Source organism: Tachypleus tridentatus, chromosome 2, assembly GCF_004210375.1.
Source record: "Tachypleus tridentatus isolate NWPU-2018 chromosome 2, ASM421037v1, whole genome shotgun sequence".
NCBI classification, from domain to species: domain Eukaryota; kingdom Metazoa; phylum Arthropoda; class Merostomata; order Xiphosura; family Limulidae; genus Tachypleus; species Tachypleus tridentatus.
The window spans coordinates 104,989,075-105,003,829 of record NC_134826.1 but is presented as its reverse complement, the minus strand read 5'-3'; the positions used below and the strand labels follow the sequence as shown (position 1 = coordinate 105,003,829).

Sequence of the window (14,755 nt, the reverse complement as noted above, 5' to 3'; positions counted from 1 at the left end):
ATAATAGTTTTTGCAGTGAATATATTTTAAGCACTAATAGGTTTTGGATGTGTTGAATTTATTGTAAATAAGTTTAACACATAATTTGTAATATGTTTACAATAAAATTGGAATCTCTGATACTGTCATCAGTTTGCAGTTAGCACCTACTAAAACAAATATAATTCTTGAAACATAATATACAAAAGTTGAAAACAAAACCATTTAACTAAAACTAACAAGGTTTCTGAGCTTGTTTTGAAGAACATAGTTCTGATTTACATTTTTAATAACTTATTTTATCTGTATTACTGTTTTTCTGTATACTATGTGTACTGTCAGATACCTGTATCCAAGAAAATAATCTCTGATGTTAAAGCTGTAATGTGAGAACCATTTAATGGGCTTTCATTTTTCTATAGATGTTAAAGGATACAAAAGTTTAATGTAAAATGCATGCTTTTGAAAAGATGGAACCAGTGATAGTGCATGAAGCAGAGAAGTAATTATTTGTTTTGTAAATTGTATTCTCATAGTTGTACTTTAATCTAGTATATGTGGCTTTAGAGTGGCTTACTCATGTTTTCTGCAGTTGCTTGATGTTATCCAAGAATTGACTGTGTGTGTGTGTGTGTGTGTGTGTACACACACACACATTTTTTTTTTTCCATCAATACTTTTGGTCAAATTATATTGTCTTGAATTCTATTTTGTTTCTATTAAAGATTTATTAGTATGTTAAGTTGCACTTTCCAGTGAAAATGTTTGTGATCAAAATTCTGTGGAGATACTATTGGTGCATTAGCTGATAGGTCAGTCACAGTAGAAAACATTTTATTGGAAAATGCACTATATTAATTATAGCAGTAATGATCTTCATTGTGAGTATTTTATATTAATTAATCATATTTATCAATCATATGAAAAAAAATCTTTTTATTTTAAAATGACCTTGCCTTTTCATAATCATGTAATATTACAATTAATAGTATTTTTGGTTTTAAGTGATCTTTTGTCTATTTTGTTATTGTAACTCATAGAAATTGAAATACAATAGAATCTTAGTTTGCCCTCACTTGGAATTTTATAATGTTATGTGGTACCCTTTTAAAAAGAGAGACATTGAGTCATTTAATGGTGTGGTGCACATGAAGAAGGGGCTGATTAACTGATTCTGTTAATTGGATTATGGTCAACATTTTAATACATATATTATATCAATTCTTTATAGTGTAATGAAAAGGTGATTATAAAGATATTTAAATGTCAGGGGTTTAGATACAAGTTAGATTCACATTATAGTAAGTTAATGCTAACACTAAGGTCACTCACCTGTGGAAAATTATCAGAAAATTTAAATGGCTGGAATGCTTTACAGTTTGAAGATGTGACTTTTGAATTATTGATGAAATGTAAAATTCAAATTTAATTCTTGTTTTGAAGTAATTAGTAGTTGAACTTGCTTTCCATATTAAAGAGCTTAGTAAGTCTATTTGTTTTTGTTTATACCTGGAAAAGTTTCAGTATTATGTATTTTTACTGTTAGGGTTATTCTGTATTACAGCCTCCTAATTAATATGGGTTAAAGACAAACCTAAATCTCATAAGCTGAACCATTGAGGCCATAAAATACAAATATAAGCGTAAAAATATCCAGTTGATTAATCAGTGCATGCTAGTTGTTAAAGGTTTATAATATTGCATAATCGTAGTTAGACTATGTTATTAGCTACATAATTTATGAGATTCATTTAAAACCCTATCAAGACTGTTTTATTACTTTGGAATTTGGGAGATATTTTCTGATTTTATTTTTTTAAATTAAAGATGCAATTCATATTTTTTTATATTTTTTAAATAAAAATTTTGATACAATGCCATCAATTAATCCTACCAATGTTGGTGAGAAGTCAAAGGCCATATCATCATGTTTATTGACTTGCAATCAAAATTTAATTGAATGATTATTTTATGAATTTATGTCTATTAATATTGTATTGAATTGTTTGTTATAATTCAAATTTTAGTATTATGTATTTTTTTAATTTAAAAGTAAATTTTAAAAACACGTATCGATTTTTGTGTGTCATGTGGTGTAATTTTGTTGAATGTAGTACTACTTCAAATTAAAAGTTTATGGTGTCCAAATACAAAGTCTAGTTTCACATGAATTAGGAACTCAAATTACTGATATTGATGAGCTAGAATATAAAATAAGAACATTCTGGCTTTATTTGTTAAGATATTGTTACATTATTGAATCACACACAGTGGCTCCACCCATCTCTTTCCATTTTTGGAAACACTTCATTATGTACACTTGTTTCATTCTATGACATGAATAACCAATTGTGAGCTCAGACTGTCCCGTTAGTAGTTTTTTAGTGTCATTGAAATGTTAGAGCTGCAAACTCATTCATTTCATAATATGTTGGAAGAAGGTAAGGTGAGTCTTTAGTGAGCTTGAAGTGTCCTTAAAAAAAATCCAAATATAGCTTAATTACCAAGCTTGATAAGTTATAGTTGAATTCTGTAATACTGATATAGCAATATGAGATTTTTGTTTATTTGAAATGTGTATATAAAGCAAAATATTTTTTTACATTTTCTACATGCAAAACTTTATAAGGCTTAGCAACTTATAACAACTGGCAAACGTACTAAGTTTGTAAATAGAAGATAATTTTTTATTAACTGTTCTGTGTTTTAAGAAAAATATGTTTAAGAAAGTTTTGTAAATAATAATACATGTGCATTGTAATTGGAAATGTGGCTGTATTTTACAAAATACTAGTCCCTAAAATACAGCCAAGGGAGGTCACTTCGTAAAAACCAGTTTTGTATCCTTAAATATAGTAATGTGAGTGCATGTGCCATATCATTGTAACTTCTGTAGTGTTAGCCAGGCACATTTGGAAGGTCAATATAATAAAAATAATAAATGTATAATTTTATGACATTTAAGTTATCTTGGCTAAATATTTTTGTTTTTTTGTTATAACTTCTAGTTATTCTAGAATGAGAAGAACTTAATTTACTTTTTAATTTTTATGTTTAGTACAAGCTCAGTTAACGTGACTAAACTTGTACAAAGATTCATTGATAAAAGTAACATAAAATAAAAATGCCTTCGTAAAAAGATAATTATCTGGATATAAAATCAGTATCACTTGGCATTTTGATGGTCAACATTAAAAAAGAATAAAGGCATGAGAAAAACACTACTTAGAAATTTTAAATGTTAAGAAAAAATGTTTTGCACACAAGCCTTATGATATTTACTGACAATCTGCAAAATTTCTCAAACATATGCGTATTGATATAAATTTATAGTGTGTAAACTATGGCAAACATAGAATGGTTACAAGGTTGATCTCAGGATGAACCCTGGCTGAAAAAGTTGATTATTTGGAAAGGGATTACAATAGGAAAAACTAATTGGACAAGAATATCCAACAATCTCAAAAAATATCCTACAGATATATGGTGGATGGTAGAAGAAAGAGTTTTTAATAATATTTAAAAGTAACACTGTAATATGTTAAAACTTACATGGCTAAACAGAAAAAAGTCCTCAGAAGTAATAACCTTTTACATTGTTAAGTGAATTAATGTACAGAAAAAGTTTGATTAGAGAATAATCCTTTCAGCAGTTCTTGGTACAATTTTAAATTAAACTCAGTACTTTCTGTATTTTGAAGGAATGCTTAAATTGATTTCAAACTAAATATAACTGTCAAAGTAACAGTTTGTTGCATAGTGGCAATGCGGCAAATTAACAAACTAGAATATCATTATTTATTACCATATTTGACAAATTTTGGTGTTGCACATAATGGTTAGTTTTTTGGTGTTTTCCTCAGGTCATTTTATTTTGTCTGCAAGCATAGTTTTAGGTTTACTAAAGTTTCTTGCTGTTTATGAAGCTGACAAGGAAGAAGGTATGTTAGGGCAATCTCTGCTGCTTCAGCTGATCTTCATTATCTTCTAAATTCAAAGATCAAGTGGATCTTGAAAAAGCTCATTCTGATTGTGGTGCAGAAACACAAGCCATTGTTCACATAGCTCTGGTGAGGGGGTGAGCAAAAAGGTGTTACTTATTATTGTTTTGTTGCATGGCTGGAGTATGCCTCGGATCAAATGCATGGATCAGTCAGTACACTTTGTTTTGCTGGATGGACATCTCAGTGTTTGCAGAATTTTGTAAAAGCAAGCTGACAGATTTCACATACGTTGTCCAGATATTTTTCTTCTCTTTAATGAAATGTATATTCCCAGCCTCCATCAGTCTCTTCACCAAAGTTGTAGGTTTTGACTGTTCCAGAATGTAAATGAGACCCAAGGGTTTCATAATGGTAAAAGCTGTTTTAAACTTTAGCAAGTCTGATTTATTCTTACTGTAAATTATTTTATCAGTACAAATAGATCTTCTGGATGTTTCTAAATTTTTGCATAACTATTTTAACTTGTTTCCACTGTAGCTAACTGCTGCTTGTCATGATTTGTGGTGTTAGGATGCAGTGATAATTGCTGTAGTCGGTGCTTTACTGTAATTTAAATTGGAAACTTGCAAACTAATCTTAATTGGGATTTATCAAAATGTTTTATTGTTGAAATATTTGAGGTAAGCTTCATCCATCAATTCTGCTAACTCTTCTGATAGTGATGGTGCACTCAGCAGTTTTGTAATCTCTCATTGTGTGTTATAATGTAAAGATATTGTCTGTACAGTGCAGGTATTGTGTAATGACAACTAGGGTGAATTGGTAAAGCATTAGGTGTGAACTGATAAAGATTACTTTGCTTCATTACCAGTTACAAATTTACATTACCAGTTTGATAAGTTAATAGTATCTAATCAAAGAAACAGTTGGAAGCTTTGATGTTAATTTCATAACCACTAAATTGGTGTACATTACTAATTGATGAAAAGTTTAAAAATGGAGAGAGAGATTTGTTTGAAGTTGCTTCAGTACCTCATGCAGAATATTGAGAATACATACAATAGCCTACATACTGTTGCTGCAAAATGTTTCAGGGTTACTATAATTTTGATCTTTCACTTAAAAGTGTATTGTGTACTATTTCATTTTAATTTTCCATTGAAACATTCATAGCATTTTATTATTGTCAGTTTTATATATATTTTTACTAAAAAAATAAATAAAAAAGACCACATTGTGCATGAAGTAAATTTCAACTGTGTAATCATATTGTCTTCTGCATGTTAGAAACTCTTATGTTGATAATGATTAAAAATTTTTGGCAACCCAGATATCAATCTACACAGAAATTTTAGAGTCCATTCAAACACTAATCTTAATCACAACTGTGTTGCCCCAGCCAGTCTAATAAGCCCTGGTATTGGGCATAGGGCATTAGATATTGAGTGGTTGACATAATGATGAACACTCATCTCTACTTTCATTCACAAGTTCTTAGAATTTAGGAACATGTGGTGTTATAACATTATGAATTTTCATTTTATAAGCTTCTTGAGGATAAAAGTATTCAACTACAGTGGAGAGAAAAGTATCTGCTAATTAAGTGCGGGAAGTACAAACTAAATTAATCAATATTTCTACTACAATTCATCAAACTTGAAGTTCCACAAACTTTGAATGCTTGCGTGTGAAGATTTTTGCATTCAAATTTTTTTATATGTTGTAATTGCTATATTTTGTATTGACAAATAGTTTAATTTGTAAATAAGTTACATCACTCCAACGAAAAATATTTTTTCTGGTTTTGCATGCAGTTTGCAACACCTTAAACACAGTGATAAATATCTCTTTTTAACATAAATGTGAAAAATGTTGGTGTTTTTCATAACAAAATTTTAATGTATCGAACTGTTCTTTAGTAATTTGTTTTATACTCCAAAGCTCACCAGTGGGAAAGCTGTATGTCTGGACTCGCACCAATAGAAATATCTGTGAGGGGTAAAGCACAGATAGTTCATTTTGTAATTTGTGCTTAATTTTAAACAAATAAACATAAGCCAAAAAATTAATTCAAGCATTTATTCTATTATTTTTAAACCTAGTGTTTCAAAGCAATTTTGATAGATTTTATGGGAGAGTTTTTGTAGTTATTCTTCCTCTTTGATTATTCTGGATAGAACAAAATGTTATTCAACCTTCATTAATCATTTCATTTTGTATTTTACAGTTACTTATTTGGAAAACACTTTTCAAATAAAATACTTTCGCTTGTCATGGCATTAGATGATTTTATTTTTGCATTGGATTATCTGTTAATCATTATTACTGACTGCTTCTTTGATCTGTGAAATTTAATGCATAAGTATACTGTTAAAAGCAATTTAAACAAATATAAATGTGTGTATTTGAATAAGATAATTTAAAACATAAATTTACTGTAGTTGTGTTATAAAATGTTTTTAGTTAAGTACAAGACTAGGAAATAAAGTAGAGAAAATACAAAAATTAAAATTATGGTATGCTCTTACTTAACACAAACTACAATTTTGCATACATCAACTATGTTTCTCAATTATTACTTTGATCCTAACTGTATCTGATTCTGCTACTCCTTGTAAGTTTGTTTTAAGGTAAGCAATTCAAGAATAATTTTTAGGTAATATTTAGTCTGCATTCCTTACTTAGTTTTTGAAAACCTAAATGTTTTTAGTTCAATGCTTTTGTTTCAGATGAAAAAAGTGGGTTTTCTGATCAAATTGAAACATTAAGTCAACCATCTTCACGAGGCTTGTTGAAAAGTCGTACCTCTCCGAAACCACTTCCTAAATATCAGTACACTAAAGTGAGTTAAATCAATGAGAGATATTTCTTTTGAAATTGTTTATGTGAAAACAGTTACCAAAGTAAGTTAAACCAAGAGTAAAGGTTAAAATAACTTGTTTTTGTTACAGAAATTTGTGAATATGAATAAAGAAAAAATAGTGTAACTTGGTTATTGTCATGAGGCTAGGTTGGCTTTTGTAATAAGACCTTGAATCTGGTAAAAGATGTTGGGTTTCTAAGTAGATAATGAATATTTCAAACATTCATAACTAGGAAAACTTTAATACATAAATATTCTTACAGCTCTGATTGTCAATTATGAGATAATTAGTAGTATTCATCACTTTTAAACATGGTTAAGAGAATCATGAATAAGATGCTCTCTTTGCAATTAGAAACTTTTATGAGGTACCAAAACTATCAGTCATTTCACTTTCTCTTGACATTAACATCTTTCTGATTTGACATGGATAGTTCTGCTTAGAATATTTGATCAAGTTATAAATAACTTGGTAAAAGAAACTGTTAAGAGTGGAAACATTTTTCCTGAAAGAATGGTTGTGTTTATGTTATGCATATTTATGCTTTTTAATTTTTAAAATAATTACTTGTAATCTTACTACTAGGAAAAATTGAGTCTATTTTGTAAGAAGTATTAAAATGTTCAGTCTCCAGTATAAGGATTATATGTGATTGTGACTCCTTCCCTCATCAGAATTGTAGCAATGTAAGCTGTTGTTTAAACCTAATCCCTACCCTGGAGTTGAAGTTGAAATGTGATTCCTCCTCTAAGGAGTTGAGTTAATCCCTCAGAAATGTCCTCATTCTGTTTCCCTGTATGATGTATAAATGACCACCTGAAATTTTTTTCACTGTGTTTTTAAGGATAGTATTGTTTTAAAATGTTAAGATCTAGGTACTATTTTCCTGCTATTTTATTTCAAGTAAATACCTGCCTCATTTAGTAAAAGAATCTGAAATATTAAATTTCTATTTTTATATTTCAGATGGGACTGATAATATAAGTTCAAAGTTGTAAAATAATTTTTACTTACAATTTCTAGTAATATCTAGCTCATTAAATGCACATAATTTTGAATTAAAAATGATTAACAGTGTCAGTGTATTCTGACAAAATTCACTTGATGAGAACTAAAGTTAAGAACAAATTGTAAATCTCAGTGTATGTCGTTACTAATAAACAAACAGAATGTGTATCTTGGTGTACATTTCAGGAGGAACTGATGGGGATTTCAATGTTACCAGTTGCCAGGAAGAGACCTAGTTGTTTAGACTTGGAGTTTAACAAGTATGTTTTTTGTACTACATATGTTAATGTGTGTAGTCACTGGTAATGAAGGTGCATCTGATAATTAATGTTTTTACTAATTGGTTTAACTGTCTCTTTGTGCACATGTTTTTGTGCAGGGGATTGTAGGGGGCATTGCAGTTGGATGTAAGTTTATTAGTATTGGTATAAAGGTATTCCTTTATATTGGTTTAATTTTGGTTTTAGTTTTTGCTGTATAAGTATGGCTTCAATCCCGTACCCATTTATACTCTTGTCCCTAAGACGTGTCCAGCAATGGTCATTTGCAAACTCTCTTTCTTACCATGAAGATGACCTGGGAAGGTTGAAACATTGTTCTCTTCTTATTATCAATACAGGTGTTTAATACCCATACCAGCTGTTCTGAGATACATTTGTATTTCAAGTGGGTTTCTCGTTATTAAGAAAAAATTTTCATATTTATTCTTATTTGATTACAGAACTGTGAAACATGTATACAGATCTCTTTTGGGTGTTCTTTCTTTCAGAAATTGCCAGTAGTTCTCTGCTTAGTGGTATATTATTTATAACCAAGAGAATTGTCAATTTTGATTTCAGTTCAAGCTTGATTTTGACAGGAAACACATAAACTAGCTTAGATGAATTTGTAACAGAACTGTTGCATAGTCAGAAAGCTAAAAAAATTCTGGTAGTTGTGGGACATTGTTTTTGCCCATTATTATCTGTATTCTTTGTAGTACCACCATTAGTATAAAGAAAAAAAAAAAAAAGATCAATGTGCCTTTGAAAATCAACAGCTGAAAAAAGTCAATGACCCATTTAAATACGTTTTTCTTGTTTTTTATGTTTATTCTTTATTTATTATTATTATAGTAATAAAAATTTATATATTATGTAGTGTATATTGTATTAACTAAAATATGAAATTTATGTTAAGGTTAGATTATGGAAAATAAGTTTTTTTCATAAGGCATACTCTTGAGTCAGCTCATTTATAATATCATTTGATAGCATAATATGAACTGCATGTTTACTAAATGATTTACAAATTATGGTTCAAAAAACATTTTGGGTTAAAAAAGGCAATAAAATTTAAGTATGAATAGTTTCATACTGTTATGAGTTTAAAGCCAATGTCAATCTAGAAAGGAAAGAGGATAATTTAGATTTATTTCATTTTTGTGGTGTTTATGAGTTCAGTCATATTGAACAACCTTATAGATATAGTGGAGAAAATAACAGATGTAATATAGTTTTACTGAAAAAAACATTTGAAATTTATTTAGAAAGTTTTGGAGATGTTACAAATAAAATTTGAGATTTTTGAGATGACAAAAGGTGCTATTAATATTAATTCATTTATATAACAACTTTTAGCCTCTTTGTTTTTCCAATATTTTCCTACCTTTTGGCATTTTAACTTTTATCCTTTTACTTGTATTTATTCATCCAGATTCCAAAACTCACGAACAATCCTCAATCTGTAGAACTTGTGTACATCTTAGTGTACATTATTGCTGGTATTTTGTATGTGATAATGAACAGTCATTGCACTGCAACTGAGTGTTCATTCCTATAATTGTAGTGTTTCATGATTATGGAACTTCATATAATGTGTCAGAACCTTAAAATACCTATTTACAGTAGTTGCAGCTCTGCAAAAAGTAAGCTAAGAAAATGCTTGATTTCTCTTAAACAAGATTTTCTTGTGATAGCACTTGAACATCTCTATTTCAAATAATCAAACTTTCAGGCCAAATGCTTAGTATATTTTATTTTATTTATTTTTCACTGTATTACACATCTAAAAGGACTACTGGGATTGTAAGACTTGGACACAATAAAATTTTATGATCTTCCCGTCACCAAAACATTGCTTATTCTATGACTATGGAATTGTATACACATTACAACTATTATTAAATACAGCATAATTTAAAGTTATGTTTTATTGAACAAATTTGTACCATGCATTCTCATTCTTACTTTAAAACAGCAGTATATTTCCTGAAGTAATTTTTACGTGCGTGTTGCAATATTAAGTTTTTATCGATAAATAATGGGGAATTATTTGTTTATATTCATACCATTCCTGCTCTCTCTGTCTTTGTTAAGAGTACACAAGGTATAGACACAGTAGATGGCAGAAGTGCCATGAATTGAACCATAAATATTTGCCATGTGTTGTTTAAGTCTTCTGCTCAGAGGAATGATTAATGATATACATCATATACTAATTTAGTTTATCATAGGGAAGAAATACTAGACAAATACATGTTTCTTGAAGTTTTATTTAACAAAATGAACAAGAGAAAGTTTACTTAAATGTATTTTTTTCTTTTTAAATAATTATTTCTTGTACTAAAGTATGACATTCATGTAGCTTTATAATAGAGGTAGGGTTGTGATTGAGACTTGCTGAATTTATAAGCCTAAAAAAAGCAAGGTGACATTGTAATGAAGCTAGTACAATGATTGGTGCTACATAATGTCATAAACTTAAAACAGCAAGGTAGCATTGTAATAAAACTAGTGTCATTATTGTTACAAAATTATTTCGGTTTTTGTTGGGTTTTTTTTTGTTTACTTCATTGACAATAAAATTTGCAACATTAGAGTTGACACCTTTATCTTTTTGTTTAATAACACTGTGTAACACACATTTTGTTCCTGGATAGTATGTGTTATTTCTTAATTGCTTATGTTGTAAAATTACAGAAAATGGCTAATATTCCTGTCAAACTTTGCTTTTGTGACCTGGATAATGAAATTTAGAAATTAACCTTTTTTCTATGTAAAAACAGGCAAATTTGCACGTTTTCATTTATATAAGGTCTGAATAAAACAACATAAGAATCAAGGTTTACGTGTATTTGTACTAAAGTTATACAAAAATGTTTAGAAGTTAGTAGTTTTTCGATATTTGCGACTGTAATGTAAATCACTTTCACGTATCAGCCACAAAATATAGTATCCCATCATGTTTTTATTATATGCTTCCAGGTCACAAAAGCAAAGTTTGAAGGGAAAAATAAGTCTTTTTCCATTTACTTTAGGCATAAGAAATTAAGAAATAACACTTTATGCCCAGGAACAAGAAAAAGTCAAAATTTTGATTAATAACCTTGATAACCTTGGTTGTGCACCTTTAGTTCTTCTTGTGAGACATTTTGAGTATTTTACAGATTTCCTGTGAGCTTTACAAAGCATGAATTAAACTGATATCATAAACTTCTTCACCTGCCACATTATACAAGCATAAGCCAACTGATGTATTCCTACATTTTCTGATCAATAGTTTGAGTTGACTTTCAGTTATATTGCCTGAAGCTAATGTTGTACTACAAAGTATTTTCTTTTCTTGAGTTTTCTGTTGTGTTAAAAGTGATATATATGAATAATCTTTTCACTTTAACTTTGTTGTAGATCTTTTCATGATGTATAATGTTTAGACCTTTCATTCAACTACAGCAGAATTTGAGTTAAAAATGTAATTTGTAAGTGAACTCGTTTTCTATTTAGGGCAGATGCTAACATGATAGTACTTTAAATTATGTGAAATTGTTTTAATGTTGAATTTCTATAGCTTCTCTGTAATCATGTTATTCCTTAATCATTTGGTTTTACCTTTGTTAGATTGTATTTTTGTTAGTTTTCAATATTGCAAGAAAACAATAAAAGATTGTTTTCCCCTGCTATAGCTTGATGTGTTTTAAATATATCAATGACTTGCATGGAGGGAAGTTATTCAAATTACTGTCTGTTTTCTCACACATAGTATTATATTCATTTGTTGAAATTACACACTTTTGTTTTTGGACATTTTCATGCTTAACAGTTATTGATGGGGATAATTTACAACTATTCATTTGAAGACTAGAGAAACAATTTCAGGTAGATCAATATTATTAAGGACTGCAATTTATTTCAAACATTACTAGTCAGGTTTCTTGTCCTGCTTAATTTTCTTGGTTGTTGATAAAATGTGATGAGAACTAAGCAAGGAAGAACACTACTAGCTATAAAGAGGAACAATATCCAGCAGTTAAGCAATATATAGTTCTGTTTAAAAATATGATTTCCCTACTGTAAAAATCTCAAACCATGAAATAACTAAAACTGTAAAAAATATGATAATTGGAAATAGATTTAGTAAGTAGCAAATTTTCTTATTTGTGTATTTAATGATCACCCAGGTCATGCATCATTATTCAGTGATAAATTTCTGTTGATTTAAGAGGTTTAAGTATTATGGTTTAAAAATTCCTAATCTTACAAGTATGCCTTAACTCTTTACTATGCTTGGCATAGTCTTAGTGTCTTATATTCAAAATTTTATTAAACTACTTTGAATTTGTTTTACAACTTATTATAGCATAAAATTGTGACCAAAAATCCATATTTTAGTAGTATGTAAGTGTTAAGTTCCTAATTCTACAAGGCAATATTTTAAGAAATCTAGAATTTCCCCTGGTGTGACTTATTTTTTATCTGCCACCTCTTGAGAAAGTATGAAATTGAATTATTCACTACAGAATCATCTTTGCTCAGATGAACCATAACTTTAATAGCCTTTGATTTTATTTAGGTATAGAGCTATTGAATTTCCAGAAAATTGGACCCTCCTACCACATCCACCAGTCATTCTCTCTTTCAGGATTTGTGCATAGTTCTCTCTTATGTTTAATTATACATTGCCTCTTACCTTTGAAAAGTCAAGGTTTTCATCTGTCAAGTGACAAGTAAAATGTTCTGAACATATAGTCAGTTTCACTCGGAATACAAGCAATGTACAGATAAACTTAACTAATTTGGATGAATTTGTAACTGTGCTCTTGTTGCTTAGTTACGAAGGAAGAAAAATTTTGAGAGTTTGGGGAAATTGTCTACATGTCATTAGTCTATGGTCTTCAGTGCATTATTTAATTAAATAAAATAAAATAATTTAATTATTTAGTCCTTTACCACCATTAGAAAAAAAGAAGATTGGGCAAGTACTTTTCTAAAGTGTATGTTTTTATTAATTATTATAAAAGTAACTAAATTCTAAAAATATAGATATTTCTAAGTTAATTAAGGTTAGGTTAGGTAAAGTAAATAATATAAAAAAGTTTCATGAGGCATACCAGCAAAGAACACACAGGTAATGTAATTTGATAGCATAATGGGAGCTGCATGTGCTCTGAGTGATTTACAACTTATAATGGTGTGGGTTATATTTAGACACGGTTTAGAAGGTAACAGAAAAATAAAATTTAATTATAAATAGATGTATACTGTTATGTGAGCTTAAAGCTACTTAGTGTAATACAAATTAATGTTGTTTCATGTTAGAATTTGAAGTCTTTTTAGAAAAAAAATTAAGATATACTTTGATTTGGGGGTACAAGGTCAGTCAAATTAATAGATACCATTTTGATATAGAGTAGAGAAAATAATCGATAAACCTCAAAGATTTACTAAAAAGAAAACGTTTGAAATGCATTTAGGAGGTTTTAGGAATTGCACAAAGGAAATTTTAAGTTTTTAGATTAAAAGTATTTTTAATCTTAATGCGAAAATTATGCAAGGACTATTCAAAACATAGTATATTCATAAACAAACTGTTATTTTAACTTAACAAAAATACTTCACTAAAAATATGATTTCTTGTTTGTGAAAGACGTGTGATGTTAACTGAAAAACTGCCAAATTCTGTAAAGATATACACACCATTTTGAAAGCTAGAAGTATTAAATCTATAAAGACTCGAGAAATACAAAGAGGTCATGTGGTCAGTCAAATTAAGGGAGACTGTGTTGTGAGAGGGTTAATATGAAAATGTTAAATGGGTAAAAAATTGTTTTCTAAATTTCATTTGAAAAAAAAATTTGTAAGGTACCTCTTGAAAATAAATTTAAGCAAGTTTTATTTTATGCACATGGTTTAGAAAACAGAGTGTAATAACATATCAATTGATAATCATAAAACCTTGTTTAAAGAACACACACACAAAATTGAGAGTAAAATAAAGATATAAAAAGTTTACACTTGAACATTGTCATTCTTAAGAAATTTCTCGTGTCGTATACCAAAGCTGCTGTTCAGATTTTTATTTATTTATTTTCCACTTTCACTAAACTGAAACTTTTCTTACCAGCTCTTCTGGGTTGTGGGACCCTTTGAATTGGTTTTCTGCTGTGCATCAAGAAGAGCAAGAACTTGTAGAGGAGAAGAGAATGAAATGTGAAAGACCCTATGAAGTGGGGAAAGAGACTGGTGCAGTTCACAAACGAAGGACTTCAGATCCAAAGGAACGTATTAAAGAAGAGAATGAAACCATTGTGCTGAGTCCACAGAGAAGAAGTTTTGGAACAGGTTGTCATATACCTCAGCAGGTTTCAAAACAACCTGGAAATTCATACGAGTCAAAGGAATCAGAAAGGTGAAAGAGGGCTGTTAGGGTTTGATCACTTAAATTTATTTTAACTAAATTCTGAGTTAGAATCTAATCTAGAAAACAGTAATACTCAGGTTTTATAAACTTTGAAGATTTGGTACACTTAACAATTGTTAAATAAGTGTTTAAGTGTGCAACTGTGGTTTTTTTCAAATGTAGAATACATAAAAATATCATTAATGTGAAAAAATGTTTGTTAAAGATAACTGCAGTTATTTGTATGGAGACATTAACCCTCCCCACTTGGGTAGTAGGCAGAGCGTGTCATCAAATTTTAAA

General features: G+C 29.1%; 1 protein-coding gene across 15 annotated transcripts in view; it reads left to right on the top strand.

Annotated features, from left to right (window-relative positions):
- LOC143244753 (uncharacterized) overlaps positions 1-14,755 on the top strand; it is a 145,687-nt gene that overhangs the window by 17,781 nt on the left and 113,151 nt on the right. For 11 of the 15 annotated variants that reach the window (XM_076489997.1, XM_076489996.1, XM_076489990.1 and 8 more), the window contains 3 exons: positions 6,653-6,765; positions 7,982-8,055; positions 14,177-14,461. In XM_076489997.1, coding sequence (XP_076346112.1) covers positions 6,653-6,765; positions 7,982-8,055; positions 14,177-14,461 — 472 coding nt within the window. The remainder of the gene's footprint in view (positions 1-6,652; positions 6,766-7,981; positions 8,056-14,176; positions 14,462-14,755) is intronic. The other 4 variants (XM_076489999.1, XM_076489998.1, XM_076490001.1 and 1 more) reach the window with 1 other exon arrangement.